The sequence below is a fragment of the Marmota monax genome, unplaced genomic scaffold (assembly GCF_021218885.2).
Source record: "Marmota monax isolate L192 unplaced genomic scaffold, Marmota_monax_Labrador192_F-V1.1 WCK01_AAM20220418_F8-fsc00041, whole genome shotgun sequence".
NCBI classification, from domain to species: Eukaryota; Metazoa; Chordata; class Mammalia; order Rodentia; family Sciuridae; genus Marmota; species Marmota monax.
In genome coordinates, this window is record NW_026695238.1 from 14,227,199 (window position 1) to 14,251,617 (window position 24,419).

At 49.4% G+C, this 24,419-nt stretch overlaps 1 protein-coding gene across 1 annotated transcript; it reads right to left on the reverse strand.

Annotated features, from left to right (window-relative positions):
- Positions 1–9,607: 9,607 nt before the first annotated feature.
- Positions 9,608–13,969, reverse strand: Nppc (natriuretic peptide C). The gene is made up of 3 exons (XM_046439975.2): positions 13,769–13,969; positions 13,032–13,342; positions 9,608–10,106 (listed from the first exon to the last, which is right to left on the reverse strand). Exons 1-2 carry the CDS (start codon positions 13,856–13,858, stop codon positions 13,052–13,054), a joined length of 381 nt encoding a protein of 126 aa, XP_046295931.1. The 5' UTR covers positions 13,859–13,969; the 3' UTR covers positions 9,608–10,106; positions 13,032–13,051.
- Positions 13,970–24,419: the final 10,450 nt, after the last annotated feature.

Genomic DNA, 24,419 nt, shown 5'->3' on the forward strand with positions numbered 1-24,419 from the left:
CAGGGTTCCTTCACCTTCTCTGTCTCAGCAGAGGGAGTCTGTGGCTTTATATGGAAGGTGTGGGACATGGAGACTCTGAAAATTCCATTTTGGCTGCCCTGGGGCCTCCCCAGGGCTCTGTCTTGGGGGGAGATGTTGACCTGCACCAGCCCCTACACGTGCTGGGGTCACTCATCGCCCCACTGCCTGAGGCAGTGTCCTTTCTCCAGTGCCCCCCCTGCAAAGCCTGTCTGCAGAAAGAAGCAGCACAGCTATGTGTAGGGACCGGTGGCTTCTGTCTGCCAGGGCTAGAGGGAGAGCCAACCACAGAGGACCCAAGCATGGACACTGCTCCAGAACCTGGGAAACAAGTTCTGGAGGACCTACTAGGACACTCACTTTATCTGCCAAGTGTCCCTTAGAAGGGTGGATCCTGCTCCAACCATATCAAATGGTCCTCATGTAGGTGCCCATTATAGGAGACTTGGACCATAGCCATAGTCCGTTGGCCCAGAGATGAGTCTTTGAATCAATTAGGCCAATTGGGGTCCTTCTCTGGGGTTTCACTCCCTGAGTGCCCTCCCTGCCCCACTTCCTTTCTGATCTACCATTTTAGGAAGAAAGAGGCAGCATGTTTCTAGCTGATCCAAGAGAATGTGACTGACCCTTACTCTTTTTTTAAAAAAAATATTTTGTAGTTGTTGATGGACCTTTATTTTATTTATTTGTACGTGGCATTGAGAATCAAACCCAGTGCCTCACGCATGCTAGGCAAGCATGTTACCACTGGACCACAACCCTAGCCCCTGACCCTTACTCTTGAAGACTCATACAAGGAAAATCCCTGTGGCTTTGGTGATGGTGATTCCTAGTTCACTCTGCCCCAGAGGCACTTTTTCACAGTTCAGGGTTTTCCTTTCTACAAAGCCAGTTGGAATTAAGAATCTTCATATTTGCAGCCCTGAATCAGACAGCCCACAAGCAAGCCCAGGGACTGGGCCCAGGCTAACCTGTCCTCTCCTAAAAGCTCTTGGAGAAGTCCCAGTGAGAAGCCTAGAAAGGGCTGGGGCAACAAGTGGAGAGGGGTCTGGAGTCCCCAGGCAGAGGGTGACATGGCTTCTTCAAAGTCAAGTCCATGTTTGAAGAGCCAGTCCCACAGGGTGTCTGGGCAATCTTCATCCTCCCCATGGAAATCTACTAAAAAGGCAAAAAGGAGCCCCTGCTTCAAGGTGCCCAGTCCATCTTTGCCAAAAGTAGTCTGTGCCCACCTTTTAGAAACAATTCTACAGCAAGAGTGATGAATGAGCATGAATGCACATGCCTGTAATCCCAGTGCCTCAGGAGGTTGAGGCAGGAAGATGGCAAGTTCCAGACTAGCCTGGGAAATTTAGCAAGGTCCTGCCTCAAAATAAAAAATAAAAAGGACTGGAGATGTGACTTGATGGTAGAGCATTCTGAGTTCAGTCCCCAGTGGTGATGCAAAAAAAAAAAAAAAAAAAAAAAGAGTCTACTTTGGATAAGAAAGGAAAGTTAAAACCATGTTGCAAACATCTGGAAGAATGAAAAACAAAAACCAAAAACATAACTCATAGCCTTGTTGAGATGTAGGAAATGCTTGCTCTTTGAACTCCCCAGCATGCAATCCAGTACCATGATAGAAGCGGGCATGGGGCTACTTTACCCAAACCAGTGATTCTCAAGTGTGGTTCCAGGAACAGGTGCAGCAATGTTCCCCAGAAACTTATTTGAAATGCAAATTCTCAGGCCTAGCTCAGACTTTCCAAATTAGAAATGGAGGGTGTGGCCCAGCAAGCTGTTTTAACAGGTTTTCCGAGTGTGTGATAGTTGAGAACCACCTTAAATCTTTGTAATTTCATGCAGTCCTGCACTCTCATCACCAGAGGGCACCAGCAGGCTGTAGATTTCCCCCTGCAATTGCCAGCCCGCTTTTTTACATTCTCTGAGGACCTGTACCCCATACTAAGACCTTGCTAGGGTTTTTGTCTTTATTTTTTAAATATGTAAAGACTGCTGATGTTTTGGAAATAATGGCTAACGTTAAATGTCATCGTGTTTGGACTAAATGGTACTGTTGTTCTAGTCTCTGATTAACTGTGAACCCAGTGTATTTTAGTGGTGCTAGAACCTATTTGATGGCTCATTTTTTGTTTGGAACATAAAGAAACATAAGAGCACTGGGGTTGGAAATGGAAATGATCTCCTATTGAAAGCTGATGTTCCAGAAAAGGCAGGCAACAGCTCCATTGTGTCCCATTCCTTTCTTTCCTTCTCCTGGAAGTCCCTGACTTCTTACTACAGTGGGCAGGGTCCCTTGGGCTGAGAGTTTGCCAGAGACTCCTCTCTCCATCAGTTATTTTCAAATAACTGTACTAAGGTATAATTTATATATAGTGGTGTACACATTGTAAGTGTTTGATACCTTGTAAGTTTGGTGAATTTTGACAAAAGTAGCCACCACCCCACTGATTTTTTTCCATTATCAGTATCACTTTTCTTACACTTAATTTATCATTCTCTTTTGCCATTGTAATCAAACTTATACAGAGAAATAAGTCAGAATTATAATGGCAGGAGATTTTTGTAAATACCCTCTTATGTGATGATTCGAAACTAGATATTTTCCAGATATCACTCAAGAAGCTGCTGATATGCAAAAAAAATATTGGTCAAAACATAATCCACTTTCTGTATATCATTTCATATCTACTGAGCATCACATCTTGTTAAAGATGTGTTTAGGGACAAACACATCTTTAACACATAAGATCATTCACTGAATTGTTGACATAGTTGTATTTTAAAGTTTCTATGACTAAGAAATTTGAGGTTCTCCTTTCTGAGCTTTCCAGGCTTTGATGGACTCTCTGGTATTGTCACTTGAATGAGTAATACCTGTACATTATGTCAGTCCCAGCATAAGGCCAGGATGCTGGCCACAGATGTTTTCAGGTAGGTGGGCCAGGACACACTGACAGGCACAGTATATTGGGATATGAAGTGCACAGGCCGGACAGCAGGTCAGAGTGTTTTTTAAAAATGAAACTTATTAGGAATCCATGATTTGCCTCTCCTCCCATCTCTGTGTCAAACACTGTGTTTGGTTGCCACTTTAGCACCTGACGGGCTCTGAATGCACCCTCAGAACAGTGGGCTCCAGGCAGGGGGGCTCTCTTGAGGTGCCCTTTGGGTTGCCCCAAGAGCCTCCACAGAAGGACAGGAGTCCAGGAGTTCTATGGGCGACGGGGGAAGGTGGTGCAGCTTCCTACTGCCTCCCAGGGCATTCAGCTGTCTCCTCCATGGCACCGAGTTCCCTTTTCTGAGATGACTCCAACCTCAATGATTTTTCCAAGTAGCTTCAAAAAGAAAAGATAAAATATTCACATGGATAATATTTAAAAAAATAATTAAAAACTTGCAACAATTCAAAAGAATTAAAAAATAAAAAGCACTCAGTGAAAAGACATTTTTGACACCTGTCCTCCAGCTTTCTAGTTCTCCCTAGACCTAGAGACGGTGTGAACAGTTTCTGTACATCTGCATCTTCCTGCAGACTCACCTTTTACATGACGACGGCCACTGTTCTTTTCCACCGGTTGCTGTGTTCCCTTAGCTCATTTTTATCAGCACATGAAGAGCTTCCTCTTCCCCCCACCCCTTCTTTTTTTCTTTTTTTTAAAATTTTTAATTTATTTTTTAGTTTTCAGCAGACACAACATCTTTGTTTGTATGTGGTGCTGAGGATCGAACCCGGGCTGCACGCATGCCAGGCGAGCGTGCTACTGCTTGAGCCACATCCCCAGCCCCTCTTTTCCCCCCTTATAGTTACAGGGTGAACCCTTATTGTGGACATTTAAGTTTTTAAAAATCTTTCCTTTTACTCATTTATTGAACAGAGTGTACTAAGACCTGTGTGCAGGCACTGTTCTTGCTTAAGCCCACCAAGGATCTCCATGATTTGCAGATGCTACTCTTCTGGTTTGCAGAGCTTTGCGAGGATTTTACTCAATATATGTAAAAAAGACAGATTAGGTTTTTAGAACTAAAAGGTTACTTCCTTGTTTGTTTACTTAATTGAAACTGTTGTCTAGGAATCGGCTGTAAACATGATGGTTTATTCATTTGACAAACATTTACTGTGCATTTAGTGCTCTGGGGTTAGACAGACACTGGACATTTGTGGTGAAGAAGACAAAATTCTGACCAATGGAATTTACATCCTAGTGAAAAGTCAAGCAGAAACAAATAAGCACAGAATGAAGCAAAGCAGGATGAGGGATAACCCGGGGTGTGGGGCAGTAAGGCGAGAAGAGTTTTCAGATAACATGGCTGTGGAAGGCCATGAGGGATTGGCACTTGAGCAGAGATCTGATTGAAATAAGTAGGAGTATTAGTCTGTTTTCAGTTGCTGTAATAAAATAACTTGGGTCTAGGTACTTTATAAAGAAAAGAGGTTTAGTGCTAGGCCTGGTGGAGCACACCTGTAATCCCTGTGGCTCGAGAGGCTGAGACAGGAGGATCACAAATTCAAGGCCAGTTTCAACAACTTAGTGAGGCCCTAAACAACTTAGTGAGACACTGTCTCAAAAAATAAAAAGTAATTGGGACTGGGATTGTGGCTCAATGGTAGAGAGTCGCCTAGTACATGTGAGGCACTGGGTTCAATCCTCATGCACCACATAAATGTAAATAAATAAATAAATTAAATAAAGGTGTTGTGTCCACCTACAACTAGAAAATAAAATAAAATTAAAAAGGACTGAGGATGTGGTAGAGCACCCCTGGATTCAATCCCAGTACCAAAAATAAATAAATAAATAGAGGTTTTTAGCCTGCCATTTTGGAGGGTGGCCCCATTGTAGAGTAGTGCATTGATAGTGTGTAGTGGCCAGTGTCCTCTTTGAGGGTTTGTGAGCCATCAAGTCTCAACCTGGAGGAAATGAGAAGAAAGCATGTGGGCTTGTTCTGTCCATGGGTGAAGTGCCATGGGCTTCTGGAGTGATGGGTGACTAAGGTGGTGGCCTCATCCTCTAGGCTGCTCCAAATGCAGGTCACTGTTAGTGGGCCTGAGTTCTTGCTCACAGTTTGGGAGGCCTGCGTCCTTGGGGATGGAGTCTGCATGTACTAGTACAATACTGACCACAGCTTTTCTAGGGTCAGGCTCAGAGCAGACCCTTGTGCATCTTGGCACAAGGACAATACCAATACTGCATCATCTTATAGATGGTGAGGTCTCCCAGCCTGCAAGGGAAGGTAAATGCCAAGCTAGTGCCAACACTATGCTGTTGTACTTCCAGCCTCTAGAACTGAGAGCCAAATGAACCTGTATTCTTTATGAATTTTGTCAGAACAACAGAAATGGGCTAAGACACATTCACATGCCCTTGCATTGGGCTGAAGTCCAAACCCAGGCCCGCAGGAGGGGGCAACTGTCATAGAAGGCAGGCAGGAGCAGGGGAGCCAGCCCTAGACTAAGAGGAGTGTGTGATGGGGCCTGAATTGGAAGAGGGTCGGGGTCAGATGTCTGAACAACTGACGTAAGCAGACCCAGGAAGATACTGAAAGGGAGGAAAGGCTTTGGTACTTTTAATGGTCCAGTTAAGGGGAGTGTCTCAGACTGTATTCATGGAGATCCTTAAAGGGTAGAGGAGACAAGGAAGAAGCAAATGGACTCAATTCTTTTGTCTCTCTTCTAAAGGAGCCCGAAGCTTCTGTGATTTCAATTCTGATAACAGTATAAAGGTGGGTTTAGTAATTTTCATGAAAAACTTCAAGGAACCACTAACAGAATTGAAAACAGGATGTCTACTTTCCAAATCATTGCAGAAGATATAAGCAAGCACAACCATCTATGGGGGGCAGGATTAAAGAACCTTGATACTCAAGATGAAGTCAGAAGTCAGCCCAAGCATAAGAAATAATGACGATAAATGTGAAGCATCTAGGTCTCCTGGTTAAAAGGTAAAATTTCTCAAATACTGTATTACAAATACACCTAAACTTTTAAAAACACAAAAAGGGAAAGAATCAAAGTTTGAGCAAAGCTATCAAGCACAAATAAAAATAAAGCAGGAATTTATTTTCACATGACCTAAAAAAGAATTTCCTAGGGGGTGTGTGGCACCAAAGAAAGGAGTGGGCTTGGTGGAAACTGCATCAGCACAGCTCCGCTCCTGCAGGTTGGAATCCAGGCCTCCTCCATTCTAGGCACAAGGAGGGCGGCACTGCTTGGACAATCAAATATGAACATAAGTCTCATATTGTGTCTGGGTGGAAGTCCTTCATGGTCTGACCTCCTGGCACGCTCTCTTCCCCTGCTTTGTTGATGGAGAAAACACATGTGGATTTGGATCATGAAAATCCCCAAGGCTCTTGTGTTAAAGGCTTGATCCTTAGGATGGCCCTATTGGGAGATGGTAGAACCCTTAAGAAGTCGGGCCTAGTGGAAGTCATTGGGTCACTGGGGGCATGCTCTTGAAGGCAATCAGGGTCTCCAGCCCCCTCCTCAATATTTTTGTTCCCTGGCTTGTAAGGTGATTGGTTTTGTTCTACCACACACTCCCACCATGATGTGCTGCCTCACCATAGGCCCAAAGCAATGGGGCCAACCAATCATAGAACCTCCAAAACTGTGAGCCAAAACAAACCTTTTCTCTTTATAAGTTAATTATCTCAGGTATTTCTTTAAAATGACAGAAAGCTGACTAGCACATAGGTGCATGGGCTAACATAGGTAGGGTGAGGAGCTGCCCTGGAGGGTTGCACGGGCACCCACAGCAGACTTTGTATGAACGAGAAACAAATCTTTAGAATTTAAGCCACTGAGATTTGAGGTGGTTTGTTACCTTAGCATACCTTCACATATCCTATCTAATACATATATTAATACTGAACTCTCATGTGCTGAATAAATAACAACTAAAACTATTAAAATATGAGAATAGAAAAAATAAAATCACAGTATGTTTTTTCAACACTATTATCAGTCTTCAGTGAATTAAAAATAGAGTCAGGGGCTGGGGTAGTAGCTCAGTGGTAGAACATTTTCCTTACATGTGTAAGGCACTGGGTTTGATCCTCAGCACAACATAATAATAAAAAAAGGTGTTGTATCCACCTACAACTAAATTTTTTTTAAATAGAGTCAGAATATAATAGTACACAAAGTAAAATGGATTAAAAGTTTACAGAATTTCAAACCATGCAAATAGGCATTCATCTTATTTTCAAAGTATCCGTGTGTCATGTAGAAAATTGATTAAAACATAGGAATTGATAGATTTAATGATAATAATAATTATTACTATAAGGAGAAATTATACAAAGATTGAACCCAATCTCAATAATACTAAAGTTAATAGTACAAAATAGTAAGCCAAAATTAAATTACACTTGTTAGGAAGAGAAGCATGACTATAAGACATGAAAGTGGAAACACCACATAAGAAGATAAGAAAATGGAAAGCTGACAGAGTGACAGTCTCTGTAACTCTTCCTATATTGCCCACCACTCTCTGGCCCCCAGTAGCTGAGCAGTTCAGCAAAGGACAGGTTTCCTGGGCCCTACAACACCTGACCCCCACTACTCTGCCCACCTGGCCCTTCACAGGGCAGCTTCTAACCCTGCAGAGTTTTCCAGTCTGTCCCAGAAGACCAGGACTCCAGGCTCCCCACCCCTACAGCCAGTCTTTAAGCAGGTCCTGGTTATTGCTGTCACCCCATGTGGGAGCGAAGCTGCAGGTTCTGTGGGTAGCTTGAGATGAGATGCAAGAGGCCAGAAAGGAGGTAGGACCCATACCAGATGCTCAGAGCTCTTGACAGTATCACCAGGGGAATCCCTGGAGGCTTCCCAACATTTCCAGGTACTTACTGAATGTTTGTCAGTACTTCCTGGATTTCCAGCAGAACTCCCTGGCTGAATGACATGTCTCGGTTGCTGCTCAGGAGGCAGTGACAGGACTCCAAAGTGGATGTACAAGGAGGCCTGGCTGCCCCACCATCTACTAACCCACAGATTGAGGGGCTGGCTTTGGCCCAGAGAGGTGGACACTAGCAGCAGAGGGTGGTCTGTGTCATTTGCATGTGATGCATGCTACTCAGGAGAATAGTACTTATAGTTTGGGGCTGAGAATCCTTATGTGCTTTTGGATGCTGGCAGCCCAGGTGCTGTCCACTGGGAAATCCTTCAGCATCTAGTAGTAGTTCCCTGGATCCCAGAATTCACCGTCCCTTCTGTCTCTGGGCTTTTGGAAGAGCGCCTGCATTGTCACCAGTGAAACCTGCAGGGTAAAACCTGCCCGGTCTTCTATCTCCCTGGCCCTGTCACATTCCTCCACTTCTCCTTTCAAGGGGGTCTGTGGACAGCACAGTGAGCCAAAGCCCTGGTGAGGCCTGGGTGCTGGAACCCTCATCCTCACCAGCATGGACACCACATCTCCAGTCACAGAGGGAGTGAGACAGGAAGGTGCCAGGCCCGGGACTGGAGAGCTGTCTCCAAGGGCACTGGCGGAAGTGGAGGGGTGGGGGATCCCACCTTCCCCAGCAGGAAATGTCTGTGTTGGCTATGCATCTCCGAGAACTTGCTGCTGGAGGGCTGCAAGGAACAAGGGGCTCCTCATGCCAGCAGGAAGACCAGGTACTACTGGCCACCTTCTCTGGCCAGGTTTCTTCTAGAATTCTTCCCCTGGCTCTGGCCTGAAGTTCCCAACTCTCCTGAACAGAGCGCTTCCAATGCACCTGATGTCAGCAGCCGGAGAAGCTTTTTAAAAAAGGTCTCTGCTTTCCCCTGTTGGGAACAAGGAGCATTACACAGGAGTGTTGTGGAACGGAGTATGTGGTGAGATTACCTCCAAGTTATTTATTGGTTTTAGGCAAAGAGATCTAATCTAAATTATATTCATAAATTCAAAATCATTATTCATAATTTCACATTCAAGGCTCCATGGGGCTTAGGAACTGTAATTGTCACAGCTTCAAATGAAGAGAAAAACCACAGACCCCTCACAAAAGCATGCCACGTGACACAGATATGAACTCCGCCAACACCTACTCAGCCTCTGAGGGCCTCAGCCTCAGGCTTCCAGCCCAGCGTGGCAGTCATTAGAGGAAATGACCCATTCTAGACACTGGGAGCAAGTCTGTAAGGGAGTAGTTGAGACGCCCAGGGTGGGTTGGTTCTCCTGCAAGATGTCCAGACACATTCTCCCCAAAGCAAAGGTACATTTCTTGAGATTTCTGGACATTTCACAGAAAAGATGGAGTGGGATTGAGCAGCCCTTAAGGCAGCCGAATCCAATTTCAATTTGGTCAGTGGCCTTGGATTCCCAATGGTCAGGTGCTTGAGCAGAGCTAGTCAGAATCACCTGGGACAAAGTCTACATGGCCAGTCCTGTCCTGAGAGACTCAGATTCAGTAGAGCAAAGGGAGCATAGGGACAGGAATCCGTTTTTTTATCAAGCTCCCTGGGGTATTCTGGTATGAATAAATCCAGAATTGGGAACCTGACTGATCTATTTTGGAGGTAAATATCTTGTGATCAAATTTGCTTTCTGCCTCAGACTAATTCCTAATAAATAAATACAATGAGTAAATAAAGACAGTTTTCAATATGTTCATGGAATGACTTTTTTTTTTTTACATTTTTTCAACTAGTTAGGACAAAAACATTACAATGATTGGCTTCTTTCATTTAGTTACATAAATAAAATTTTTATAAATATCTCTTTATAAACAATATAAATAGCTTTACAACATAAATACATTTATGCATGACATGAATTTACAAACAGCAATGTTTTACAGCTGGTGTTGTCAGTCTCTTAAAAACTGTCCCTTGTCATCAAGTCGGTGTAGGTGTGTGGGTTTCATGTATATAATATATATATATAATATATAACTTTTTATTTTTAATTTTCAAAAAAACCCCCAAACAATAAAATCATACCCTCCCCTCCCCAAAATAATAATAAAACAGCTGGTGTTGTGTATTCCCAGTACCAGGGGAAAAAAAAAAAGAAGAAATGTAAAAGCCACATTGCGTTGGAGGTGTTTCCAGATGCTAGAGGCTGATGACCAAGGATGACCTCAGCACAAGGAGCAAGTTCCCAATCCTGAAACAGAGTGGACACAGGACACTCAGTTCTGGCCTTTTAGCTGAGAAACCCAGCCTACAGGCCATTTCTAGAACCTTCCTCCCCTTTTCCACAGCAGCACAAAGTAATGTCCCTCTGCCTTTACCCTCGGGCCTCTGACAAAGGCTTTCCTGTGGAGGGGAAAGGCCTTCTGCACTCGCCCTCAGCTTGTGCGGCTGCCCTTGGCACTGGCTGCCCCAGCTCAGGTAGAACCAGCATGTCTTCCAGCAACCCCCCCCCCGCCCCGCCTCCTCTGATCCAGGCTTTGCCCTCAGCACCATGAGGTATGCTAAGGAAAAGCAAGCGCCCCCCCCCCCGCCCCCGTGCCTCAATCTCTTTTGCTGCAATACAAACCCTCAGCCAGGGGTTTGCCCCGCTTTATGTGTCAGGGTGGCCACAGAGGGACAGAGAAGAGAAACATCTGGGGAGTCAGGAATTCTGGGTTCAAATCTCAGCTTCAAACTCCACTCCCTGGGTTGCTGTGAGTGTTGTTTTCCTCACCCATAAAGTGGATAATTGCCACCTCCCAAGGTGCTGGCATTCAACAGGAGCCCCATATTAGGCAGCAGCAGGGTCTGGCTCATAGCCACCACTCAGTAAAGAGCATGTCCTTCCCTAGTTGCCCTCGCTGCAGAGGGGCTAGTCCAGGTCCCCTGGAGTCGAGGGCAAAGGATGTCTGACAGCCTGAGGAAATGTCAGTCAAGTTGGTTGCTGGGTTAAGAGGATCAGAGTACTGTGAAAAGAGCTGTACCCGGTCCCTGCTAATAGATATATGGTGCTCCAGGACCCAAGGAAGTTCTCCTCCTAAGACAGTGCATAGTCCTCCCTAAGGACAGCACTCACTGAGGGACTCCAGGCCTGTACGGCTCTCTCTCCCCTTCTCTGGCTGCTCCATCAGTTTAGATGAAAGATGCCTGTGATGTTCCTGGGGCCCAGGGGCAAAGTGTTCATTGAGGTCTCAGCCATCCAGTCTCTGTCATTAGTAGTTTATAATCCAGACCTATAACCATCATCAGCAACAGTGATTATGGTGGTACTTGAAACTAAAGTCAACCCCCTGAGTGGAGAAATGGCCACAACCTGTTTTTCTCTTTAAGGCTTTATCCTGGGCATCTCTCCAGGAGACTGCAGGTGTAGGAAGGATGATCCACTCTCACCAGGATGGGGTCGGTGAGGGTGGGGTGGAGCAGGCTAAGGCTGTTATCGGTCATCTAAGTTAAGAATTTCCAGGAGGTTGATTCCTGACCTGGTCAGAGGAGTCTTAGCTATCTGAACTCACTACCCTTGTGGCCACCACCTGGTGCCCACACCCAGCCATGCCAATAACAAGGCAGCACTTTCAGGAAAGTACATTCTAGGCACTAACCCATAGAAGGTTAACTAACACCATTTAAATTCTGAAGTCTGAGCTTGGCACTTAAGTCACAAACTGATCATTTGAAGCTTTGAACTCCATCTCTTTGTTGTTCAGACAGGAGAAAAGAGAGCAAAAGACATCACAGTGGTAGCACTGAGGGCTGGAATCTAAGTGCCAGAACCATTTCTCTCCCCATACAGGGGAGAGTCAAGATCACAGGCAACTGGGGAGAAGCACAAAGCTTGAGCAAACCTGGCTGCAGAGAGGAAGGAGGAGGCAGAAACAGAGAAGGTGGCAGGTGGCGGGTGGGATGAGTCTGAGTATGCAGGTTCCTCTGGTCATTGACAAATATTTCTAAGTTCTCCCTTGGGGGTGAGGTAGGTTGCAGATTGCCTTAGGCCAGCGTCTGGCCCTTAAATTGCATAAATCAATATGGGGACTTGAATAGGTCACAAATCAAAATGTGCTTCCTGTGAAAGTGTCTTGAACCATAAAAAAGTCTCAGGCAATGCTCTGGAGAGGCCCTCTTGTTTCCTGCTGGGAGAAGGCTGTGGTCACTGACCAGGCTTTCTGGGTGGAGAGAGCAGCCTCCTTATGCCTGGGGTGGGACAGACAGGGTGTGGGACAGCAGCTGGGCTGGAGGCAAGGCTAGAAAGCAGCAGAAGCCTGACCCGAATGTCCTTGAATGTCAATGTCAGATGTTATTCCATGTGCACTGGTGGGCAGCAAGAATGGAGAGGGGAGAGCAGGGGAGGGAGGTTTTGTAGCAGTAAATTGGCATCAGCACACCTGGCAGGGCAGAGGTTTCTGATGGAAGGTGAAGACGCCATGCCAGAAACAGGGTTCCCACAGCGCAATTTGGATGGGGGGGACAGGGTTAGTGAGGAAATTTGTTTTGTTGGGTATGTGGAGTTTGAGGTTGGGGGCAAGACCTGGATTTATTTTAGTCTGTTTCTTTCCCTGACCTAAAACAGGGTCACAAACACCGAAGTTCTCCCCTGAACCACAGGGCTAAGCAGCATCAGGACCCTGGACAGACCAGTTTGCCCACAAGGGGTTTGAAAAAGGGACAAGAATCAGGATGCCCCACGGAGAAGGGCTCCCACATGCTGCTCATGGAGGCCATTCTCTACCATAAGGGGCGCGCACTTCTCCAATCATTCCCACTTCAGGGACAACAGGTCAAGTGCTAGTTCGGTGGATGGGACCCCATAAGCCTGTTTCTGCTTCTATGAAGGGAGGCAGATGGGTTCATTCAGGCTAAGCCAACTCTGACCTTTCCAAGGCTCCCTGACCACTTCGTCCTTCTCTTATTTCTTCTGGGACGATAAATAGGGTTGCAGGCAAATGCTTAGCACAAACTCGGTCCCATGCGAGGATCTCCTGGATCGGCTCTAGAGGTCAGCTGGGTTTCGGTAGGTCCCAGGGCCCAGGGATCAGCGAGGAACCTAGCCCGCCTGTGCTGTGGGGGTACGGTTTGGTTCCCCAGGGCGCTAAAGCTCTGCGAGCGAGCGCGAGCGCCCTACGGTCGGGTTGGCGGTACTCACCGCCGCCAGGGGTCGCCGCACTAACATCCCAGGCCGCTCATGGAGCCGATCCGGTCCAGTTTGAGGCCAAAGCAGCCTTTGGACAAGCCCTTCTTGTTGCCTCCTTTGTATTTGCGCGCGTTAGGGTGCTCATGAAGAAGGCGGGCCCACGCTGCCCGCGACTTGGTGTCTACGCGCAGGTCCCGGAGCAGTCGCGACCGGTCGCCCTTGAGGTTGGCGCCGCCGCCCCCAGGAGTCTTGTCGCCCTTCTTCTGACCGCCGCCGGCAGCCTGGGGCTCAGCCAGCTCCTCCCCTGGCGGGGTTCGCGGGACCTGTCAGAGAAAAGAGTGGGCAGGTGAAGGGACGCACGGCTGCAGTGCAGGTGACTTTGCCGAGCTTCTGATACTCAAGCCCCACGCTCCCGTCAGCACGGTTGTCCCTTCCTAGCCGCAAGTGCACCCTCACAGAAGCCGCACAACTTAGCCCCCATCCAGCCGCCACGGGGTCGTGATCGTCCGCTCCTTCGGGGAGCCCTTTGCCCACCCCTCCTTTGCCACTTGCAGGGCTGGCCACAATGAGGTGGGGGGCTGCGCATGTGTGGACTTTCTCCCGAGGTTAGGGGAGTAGACCCCGTGCGTCCGGGCTTCGAGGACATATATCCAGGGAAGAAGGCTGCCTTCTCGCACTCTCCAGTCCCTCCAGCTCGCCACATCCTCCCACGCCCCTCACAGGCCCAACGTCCCCGCGACAGCACCCACCTTCGGTGGCGCCCCGGGCTTGGCTTCGGAGGACCGGAGCGAGAGTAGCGTGAGCAGCAGAGCGCAGGCGAGCAGCTGGGAGAGGTGCATGGTGCCGGTGGGGTCCAGGGGCGCAGACCCGCAGCAGCGAGGGCACGCGGGGCCGACGGGCAGACGGGCAGGGCTGCCAGGCGAGTGCGGGTCCCAGTGCTGCACGGCGCCGGCTGGGTGCGCTCTGAGCCCGTGGCTCCGCTCGTGCTTTTATAATCCAACCTGCCGCTGATGTCATCCTCCCGCCCACCGGGCCGCCCCGGCCAATGGCACCGCGCACGAGGCCGAGCCGAGGGCCGGGAGGGAGTTGCGGGGGCTCTCCCCTCTGCCCCCACCCACAACTCACCCCCCGAGCTAGCTTCTGGCTGCACTCGGAGCTGCAAAGCAGCGCGCAAGGAAACTCCATTTGCAGAGATCGAGCGCCCTGGCATGCAAGCGTCGGTGCGCCCAGTGACTTGTGCACTCGCTGGGTACCCACTACATGCTCTCTAGGAGGAAGAGATCCGTATTTCTCCTTGCAGGTGCAAAGCCAGGTTTAGAGGAATTAAGTCACTTACCTAAAGGAGCGCAGCCAGTAAGTTGGCGCCTTCCAAGATTCTTGCACGTCTGCCTTGTTGCCAAACTCTTCCCAGGGCACCCGACACGCGCGGTCTGGCATTGCGGCTCCACTTTTTACCTCCGCGCCAGGGTGGGAGTACCGATAGCCCCGAAGTTGAAGTCTTAGATTTGGGCATCAGAGATAGCACCAATGTCTTGGCGGGAGGCAAAGAGTGAGGGGGGGTGTTTGCCCCTGACCGCAGCAGGGAGTGCAAGTCTTCTACACGCAAAAGTGAGAGCATTTCGCCAGCCCTCATATTAGAGCACCAGCCGGGAATCAGGGGGACTGTGAGGGCAGGCCCAAAATACCTGTACCCATGTGTATACAGGCGGTGGCACCATGTTAGGCCACTGCGACTCTAGGTTCACTCTCAGCTGGGATCGCTGTACAGAGTGTCCTGGCATCTGACCCTACAGGTGGCTTCCGTTTGTGCTGGCCAGTGCGGTCTGCCCTCTCCTGTTACTGCACCAGGATCTGCCGCTTGGGGATGTCTGCTAGTGTCCAATGCACCTGCCCAGGCCCAAGCTCTGCCTAGCCTCCATAAGTCCTGGGTTAACTTCATGTATTGGGCTGTAGAGAGGTTCCCAATGTGGCTATCAGGATAAGCCAGGTATCTCTGCTGCTGATGACTCCCTCTCCTTGGCTTGGTTGCTTGGTTCCTCCAATTCCAGGGGAGTTCCTGCCTCCTGTTGGGCCATGCAACTGCTGAAGGGCCTGCAACTCCAAGAAGTGAGCAAGGTGCAGGAATCTCTGCCCCCTGTGCTGAGCAGGCTGAAGGCAGGAAAGTGGAGAAGGAATGTCCTGTGACCAAGCTTACGGTGGTCCCCAGGAGTGAAGAGGACCTGAGAGAGGAAGGAGAGGAGACCTCACTAGAGACAGGAAGGCTGCTGGAGTCAAGAGGCTTGGAGCACCACGTGGCTCTGGCAGTGGAATCAGGTCTGGAGCTGAGGAAGTAAGGGCCTCTTATCTGCTCTTTCAGTCTCTCAGTCTCTCTCTCCCATGGCCCCTTCCCAACTTGTGCCCTGAGTCATAAACTGAGGACCAATAGCTACCAGGATCTTTTTTGTTTAGGAGATAATCCACTGGTGAGGTCTGAGTTTGGGGCAGCAGATCACCTGACCTCTAGGAAGATCCAGATGTCGCCTTCGCATCCTTTGTCAGTTCTGCTGAGTTGACTCATCACCTCCATTTCCACCCATGGAGTCATAGCACTCCCGTTTGAGGAGAAAAGAGGAGAAACAAGGAGAAAGAGGGACAGCTTCCAGGTGGCCTATGAAAGTTCTCTCTCTTTTTTGTTTACAGGACAAAGAGGGCTGGTACCAGCCAAACTTCTTTAAGATTTGTTTTATTTATACCTGCTTAAAGAGCTGAGCAGAGCCAGACAAACTGCCTCTAGAGGCAGACACTGGCTGGTTTCTGAGGCAGCAGTGACCTCCTTTGAAATTCCTTTAAAAGCGCAGGTTGGAAGCTTCCATGCTCATGGCCACCTCCTTCTCAGTGTCTGTAGGCTGCTTCTTCCTGTCTTCTGTGTCCCTGGGTCACTTGGTGATGGCCCGTGACTTTAGGTCTCCCCTCTATTTGATTTTTGGGACTTAGTTAAGCCAATACCCACATCCCAGCATGGCAGGGCCAACACCCTGCACTCCACTTCCCCTTTTTGCAAAGGGAATCTTCTGGTATCTGTGGCTCTTGACCATTAAGTTGAAGAGTTACCTGCAGAGTGAAGCTTCCCTGGGGCAGGCTGTAGCAGCTTTTGTTTAGCTGGGGCAGGGTGGGTAGGAGTTCCAGGTCTGGGCTGTAGGGATGTCAGGGAGGGACAGCACCTAAGTGCAGCAGAGAGGAAGGTTTCACGCTCCCTATAGTTTGCCTCCTGGGCTTAGATATGGGGTCTGGCCCCTTCCTGTCTTTCCCATGGGAAGTCTACTCCTTCTGCCCGGTCCTACGGGTCTATCTCAGAAACTCACAGAGCAGCTGAAATGAGCTCGTTCAGGCCACTGTCCTGATTTCTTGTTGAGACTCCTGATAGCAAAGGAGGGAGAAGAGCCCTCTGGGTCTTAGGGACCTGACAATTCTGTAGGGAATCCTGTCATTTGTCACCGATCTCCTAGGTATCCACAGAGCATCCGTCGAAGCTGCTCAGTGTCCTGACTTCCATCCCAGCAGGGAAGAACTGCTAGGAAACACACACTGGCTGTGTCAGCTGAAAGGTGCAATGACAGGTAAGTGGCACCCTGGGGGGCCCAGGCTGGGTCAGCAAAGTGGGTTCCCAGAGGAGATTCTATGCCAAGCCAGAAACACAGGATGGGGAGGGAAGAGAGGAAAATCTAGATAGAAAATAAAGCAACTCCCAGCAGGCTAACAGACTTGGGCTCAGAAGAAATTGTCCAAGAAAAAAACAAAGGACAAAAAATAAAAAACTCAAATGAGAAGATTGCAAAGGATGACCTAGAGAAATTGAGGCAGATTAGGTGCTAGTGAAGTGGCAGAACCTATGTGTCCAGAATTAGGAAAGCCTGGGAGAGAGGCAATTCTGGGGTCTGGAGGCAGGAGATGTGACAGAGAGTGGGGAGGGGCTTGTCTTCCTAAAGTGGGAGCCAATGGGGGAGGGGGGATTATGCAAGCTTGAAGGAGAGCGATCAATTGGGGGAGAGGGCAGGGGGAGCAGGGAGTGGGGACTGTCAGAGCCAGGCATCAGAGTGCTGCATAGCGGGGATCTCTCTCTCTCTCCCTCTCTGCCTCTCTCTCTCTCTCTCTCTCTTTCTCCCCCCCCCCCACCCCCTGCCCCAGGTCCCCTGGAGGGCGGGGATCTGAAAGAAAAGATCCCTCTCTAGAGGGTGCCTCTTCATTCTATCCAAGAAGGGGAAGGTAAAGCATGCCCATCACAGAGGGGCCCTTCCTGGAACAGTAACTGCCCAGTGTGCAACATGACAGGAGGAAACAGGAGAGGGGGCCCTGGCCAGGATTTCTCGGGCCAGAAAGGTGCAAGGCTTCTGGGAGTTTGAGGATCTGGCTAAGCCAGACCAGACGGCGCAGCCCCTCCCAGAAAGTGGGCAAGAGCGCCCCCTCCCGTCCAGGGGCTGCAGAGGCCGAATCTCGGGTCCTCCCTCGGAAGGACTGCAGAGCAGCCCATCTGTTTTCTTTGCAGTTATTTCATCCTGGGGCCCCTTTCCAGCTGCAGAGCTTCTCAGAGAGGACACTAAACAGGCAGTGAGCAGTTCTTGGGGAAGCTGGGTAGGACAATAGCAGCGGGACCTTGGCCAAGTCCCATCCCTGTGCAGGGCCTTCAGTGTCACCACCTGTAATTGTGAGAAGACAGTCCTTGCCTCCTGGACAGGGGCAGAGTAGATCTAGAGGCCCCTTGAGGACCTCCAGCCCCTGGGAAAAGCAGCAGGAAGCAGCTGAGGCAGAGGGATCTGAATGTCACAGCACGTACACAGGATCCCAGGACTGTCTGGTGGAACAGACCCTCAGGGGACAGAGAGGCCTAGCCAGGTCTGCTTGAACCGGGCACCTCACTCCTGAAGTCCTGCACCTATGGGCCTGGCCTTAGGAGAGGAGCTGGAGGCCAAGGAAGCATCATTCATCCTTCGCAGGCCAGAAATTCCAGGAAAGCTTAGCTTCATCATGCCATGAGTCTTTGTCTGACCCCAGAACACCCCCACCTGATGAGGCAGCTGCCCTCCTTCCCCTTTCCCAGGGGCCCTGCCAGCACCTGCTCCAGATGGCCTCCAACCCCGCTGTCCTACGCAGGCCCATGACGTGAGAGTTTATCCCTCCCTGCTCCCCTTTTCCCTGCCAAAAAGAATAGATAGGTCCTCAACAGATAGACTCAGTTCCAGGGGAAACAACTGCTCCCCATCTGCTTTGAACAGGCAGGTGAGCATGCAAGGAAGGAGAGCTGACTCCTGAGAAAGTGAGCAGCCTGAAGGGAGAGAGACTTCCCAGCGGAAGATAGCTCAGTACCCCAAGGTTCACCCTCATGGAGCTGGCACCAGACGTTGGCCGAGGGAACAGGTTTGCTGCACGGCTCTGTGCTCTGGGGACCAGGGCTTGACTTGGCATATGGAACTTTCCAAACAGTGAACCTCTCCTTTACTGCTCTGGGGGTCCCTGCAGCAATCCCCCGTTTTGGTTTGTTTCTGTAGAAGGGGGCCTGCTATCTGATCTTCAGTCCTTATTTCAGATCTGACAGAAGCCACAGTCTTCAAGGATGGGGGCCCCTCCCTGAGGATAGAAGGGACCCCAAGTGTCTTACAGAAACCCCTTAACTTGGTTCTCTTGCAGAAGGGATCATGGGATGGGCTCATCAGGACCCAACACCACCCCAGTCAGCTTGAAGGAGCTGGTTTCTGAAGCCAGAAAGTTCTCTGCAGATTTCTGCCCAGTGAGTGTGTGAGCATTCACCACTCTCTGGTGAGTGGTCAATTTTAAAAATGAGACTGACCAGAAAACACTAGCAAGCGAGAGACATGACCCAGCCAGATGCTAATGAGGGCTGGAGGGAACATGCTTTTTGTAATCTGGGCTCCGCAGGGATTAGAAAATACTTTTGAGCCCAAAGGTCGTAAATTGTTTGGAAAATTACCATTGTGACTGTGTGAATTGTCTCTAGGACCAGTGTGTAACATCACACAAGAACCTGTCCCAAGGATTGCCCAGGAAGGTCCCTTGTGACCAGCATGCGTTTGCCTAGGAGAAGAAGGTCCCCCACCAAATGTCCCATTTTGCCTTGTGGGAGAAATAATTAAGAAAGGAAGCCCCAGCTTAGAGTTGAGTAGGATTTGGAACTTTCTGTCATGCAGCTGATTAGGGATCTGGTCTCCAGGGAGCTGGGAGAGGGCAGAGGCAGGCCATGTGTGGAGTGGACACACGTCAACCGTTGTTTGCTGCCTGGCATCCCTGGAGAAGTTGAAATGCCAAGTGCTGGCTTTCCCAGGCACCCTCGCAGCCTGCACTTGGGTGTGTGACCAGACCACCCCAACCCCAGTGTGCCAGCCCCAGGTTTTCAATCAGATCTCAAAGAAGTCAGTCCCACGGGAGGGGGTGTCAGTCACTCTGCAGGCAGTTCCTGGGGAGAGGGTGACAGTGGCAATAGCATCCACTATTCCCTGTCAGGGTCATCATTGGCACAAATGTCTCATAAATGTTGGCACTGATGGCTGCCCTGAGGTCCCCTGTGGGCCCACTCTTCAGTGTATATTGGGGTCTGACCCTGGATGGCTTGTCTCCCAGCCTTCCTGAGAGCCCAATACCCTTTTTGTAATTTTTTTTTTTTAGTGACAAAATACATGACAGTAGAATGTATTTTGACATACCATATATACAAGGAGTATAACTTCCCATTCTTGTGGTTGTGCATGATGTGGAGTTACACTGGCCGTGTATTCATATATGAACACAGGATAGTTATGTCTGATTCATCCTGCTGTCTTTCCCATTCCCAGCCTCCTCCCTCCCCCACCTTTCCTGTCCAATACAGTGAATACCTACCACCCTAGCCTATTATTATTCAGCATCCACATATCAGAGAGAACATCTGGCCTTTGGTTTTGGAGATTGGCTTATTTCACTTAGCATGATAGTATCCAGTTCCATTCATTAACTGGCAAATGAAACCAAGGAGTGATAGCTGGGTCAAATGGTGGTTACATCCCAAGTTTTCTGAGAATCTCTATACTGCTTTCCAGTGTGGTTGTACCCATTTTAGTCCCACCAGCAATGTATGAGTGTGCCTTTTTCCCAATATCCTCGCCAATAAAATATTTTTTATTTATATATGAACACAATACCTTTATCTTTTTAAAAATTTATTTATTTATTTATTTTTATGTGGTACTGAGGATTGAACCCACTGCCTCATATGTGTGAGGCAAGTACTCTACCACTGAGCCACAATCCCAGCCCCTTTCCAATCATGCCTTTTAATTCACCACTTTTCTACTTCACCCACTGGGGTGCTTTGGTTGCTTATAGTCAGCTCCTGAATGGACACTGGGGATAGAGGTGACCTGGGGTCCACTGCTTGACCTGTCCAACATTTCGTTCTTGGGCTTTCTGCCAGAGACCCCCCCCTGATGTGTGGGCGAGCACATCTGGGGGTGTTCTGGCCTTCTTCCCTTAGCAATAGATAGCAGGACAAAGGAGAAGCAAAATTAGGGAGCGGGCCCACATCGTTCCCCTATGGAAATAGCAAAGTGAATTATTGGGACAACATTCAGTGACTGGGTCAGGCTGACTGTCTCTAAAAGTCGTGTTCTAAATAAATTGTTTTATGGGGATGATTAAAGGTCTCGCTGTGCCTCTATAGAATCAGAGAGTTCTTGAGTTGGTTCCTGGAGCATTAACTTGGGTGAAGTGAGTGGATGTGACACATGCTCATACACAGGACTAAATTAAGCAAATATTTCTAACCTCAACATCTCCTTACCCCATGAGACCCAAACGTATTTCTCAAGCATAACAGGCTTCCCTGAGCTCAGAGATAAGGTGAGCAAGGTGCTGTCAGAAAGTCCTGAAGGCTGGGTGCTGGCTGAGCCAAGGCGGGTGTTGGAAGTGCTATGGTCCTGGATGTGATGCTAGAGCATGGCACCCAGCTTCAGAGTCAGTGCCCAGATTGTGTAGCCAGACAATCTCCTATGACCCACGGAAATATGGACTCTGATGGTTTGAGTGTCAAGCCCTGGATCCTGACCTCCAGATGCCTGACCCTGCTTGGGCTCTAGACTGCCACCTCTCTCTGTGCTCTTGGGTTTCCCACCTGCCCTGGATGGACATTCATGGGAGCAGCAGTCAGGCTAGGGAAGCCTTGCTGGGCTTGCTCACGGAGAACCTTCTGGGAAGCAAGGCTTCTGGAGAAGGATTCCAAAAGGCGTGGCCAGGACCCAAAATGGGTGGGTTGGCCAGGAACTTTTTTCAGAGTGGGATGATGAGTCTGCTGAGGTCCAAGGCTGTGCTTCCCCTGGGTTGGCTCCCGTGGTGTCCCGTGTTCAGCCAGGCATTGTGGGGCCCAGCCTTGGAGGCCTATAGCTCCCTGAGCATATCACTCTCACAGCCTGAGAACCACTGGGGCTCCCCTCTCTCACCCTATTAGCTTCTCAGTACCCCAAACTGCCTGCCCAGATGTTGGGACTCAGTGAATGTGTGGGGCTGAATTCTTGTGGCTGCAGGAGCAGCAAGGACAGAGGCAGCTCCCATCTTCACAGAGGGAGGGTCTGGCAAAGCCATAGCTGCCCATTCTGCAGATGGGGCCATGGAGGCCCCCTACCAGCACCCTGATCAGCCCTCAGCCACACCAAGGCACTGTAGGCTGCCCAGGCCTAGCGGATGAGCTGGCTGATGTCCCATGAGTCATGAGGACGGGGCTGGAGAGCGCAGCCCTGCTGCCCTGCAAGAACATCTGCTGAGGACAGCTGTCTCCGCCCCGCGCTGAGCGGCTCCCGTGGGAATGTGGTGTGCAGCTTGGCAGACACTCGGACACAGCTCCTCCACCATCCATGGCCATTTTCTGTGGGAGGGGGAGCTCAGAGCTCTGGGGCCTTTGTCACATCTGTCAGCGGCCATTTTTCTGGGACCTCACTGTCCTTTTTCTCATTCTTTACTCTTTAATTTCTGGGAAGTCTGGGAAGGATGGGCCAGACTGGCCGGGAATGTTGTGGCCGTGAGGAGCAGGGAAACATCCTTCTTGGTGGCCAATGTGAATTAGAGGGTCTCAGGCCAGAGTCTCAGCATGGGAGAGGGCCAGGCAGGGGCTAGGGTACAAGGCTGGGCAGCACAGCAGAGCAAAGCAGGAAGCTGCTCTCTCTTCAGTTGTCCTTGAGCCCTGGACTGTTGGGGCTCACCTAAGATTCCCAGGCCAGCAGGTGGTGGGACCCCTTGGACCTCAGAGCCAAGGAATGAACCAGCTCTGACCTCCCCTGAGAAACCCTGCTGCAGGCCAGCTGAGGCAGAGCTTCTATTTTCACCTTGACAAGTTACAAGGGGTGGGGACCTCACAGCTCACCTCCTGCCCCTCCCCCAACTCCTCTTCTGTCTGACACCCACCTGGAGGTGGCCCCAGGGCCTAGGGTTACTGCAGAGTCTGGGACTGAGACAGGAGAGACAGAAACAAGACAGTGGTCCGGATGTGGGCAGGGATGAAGTCTGGCTGGTGTGTGTATGTGTGTGTGTGTGTGTGTGTGTGTGTCCACCTGGTCCTAGTGGCTGGGAAGCCTCCAGTCTAAGGCCAGGCCATCGCTGGGGGTCACAGCCAGGTAGGAGGACCTGTTCACCCTGAGGGAGGGAGGCTCAGCTCACAGGATTTTCTGGTCTGCAGTGGGAATCGGGATAGCCCTGTGCCTCCAGGGCAGGGGCAGAGGCTGGGAAAGGAGCTGCTCCTGGCAGTTATCTGACCCCAAGAGGACTTGTCCAGCAGCGATGAGCTCATGGGCACAAGCGTAGAACTGGGTGGTGACAGGAAAGGAATGGCAAATGTTCTCCGGAGACCTGGAGGCTTGGGCCTTTCACATGAGCTCATTCGATAAGACATCCCCTGGCCTTGCCAGGCCAGGAGCCAGGGCAGCTGTTCCAAGTGGCCCTGTGGCCCTGGCCCTGCCCTACACACACACCTCTCTCTCCCTCTGTCTTTCTCACCACCCTTTCTCAGAAACCTCAGGCTGAGCCCAAGAAACCCAGCACTGAGATGACCTAGGCAATGCTGAACTTATTTGGATGTCTGATGAACATTATTTCTAAAACCAATCTCTTATTTTGTGTGTGTGTGTGGGGGGGGGGGGGGGGGCATGGCATATCCATCCAAGGTTATAGTTTTAGATTGAAATGTCAAAATAATATTAAAATACACGAGTCCCTCTGGTGATATAGCACCACCTGCCTCCTCCTCTCCTAAGCTTTCAGATCTTCCCGGCAACTTTTGTGCCTAGCCAGAGACTGAGATGCACATATCTTGCAACCAACTTTTTCCTGTAACATTACTTCCCTATGTCCTTTCCCATTGAATCTGTATGGTATACAATGGAGTAGTCCATCCTCAGGATTCGCACTGGTTTAGTGTCATCTGCTTAGACATTATAAAAGTGAAACATCTCTATACAAAGTTTCTCTTTTCTCCCTCTTTCCTTCCTTTCTCCCTCTTTTCCTCCTGCCCTCCCTCCCTTCATCCCACCCATCCATTCAAGGAACTGCTGGGTGAGGGAATTTGTAGCAAGGGATTCTCTGGCTTGGCTGGGTGTGTACTTATTGGCCTCTTTTTCAGCCTCTGTGCTAGGGCTGCATCTTTATTTGTGTTATATCCAAAGACCCTTGGAGTTAACTTAAATGATCTTCCTCTAATTTCTAAGGACTTTCTTAAATGCTTTAGCAGATCATTAGATTTTTTTAAAAAATCTTTTTTAGTTGTTGATGGACATTTATTTATTTATCTATATGCAGTGCTAAGAATTGAACCCAGGGACTCATACATGCTAAGCAAGTGCTCTACCTCTAAGCTACAACTGGAGCCCCTATTAGATATTTTAAATATATTTTGTAGTTTTCAAAGGACCTTTTTTTATAATTTTTTTCATATTTGTAGATGGACAGCATGCCTTTGTTTTATTTATGTGGTTTTGTTTTTTTTTAATGTGGTGCTAAACCCAGTGCCTCATAGTGCTAGGCAAGTGCTCTACCACTGAGCTACAGCCCCAGCCCGTTGAAGGACCTTTATTTTATTTATTTATCTGCAGTGCTGAAACTCAAACCCAGGGCCTCACATGTGCTAGGCAGGCGTTCTGAGCCCCAGCCCCAGCCCTAGATATTTTAACTACTATTTCTCACGTTTACCATGACATTTTCTTCCACTCTATTGCCTTTCTTTGTGCTGGTGTATGAGTGCCTGCAAAGTTAAAGTACATATTCTAGCTTCACAGTCCCTGTACTTTCATTACTTGTCTCTTGACTAGGGCAGTTGTTCCCAGACCCCCTGGAGAGCTGCAATCAGGTTTGCTTTGCTCCCCACTTCTCGCTAGACCCAGGCTGGGAAAGTCCACC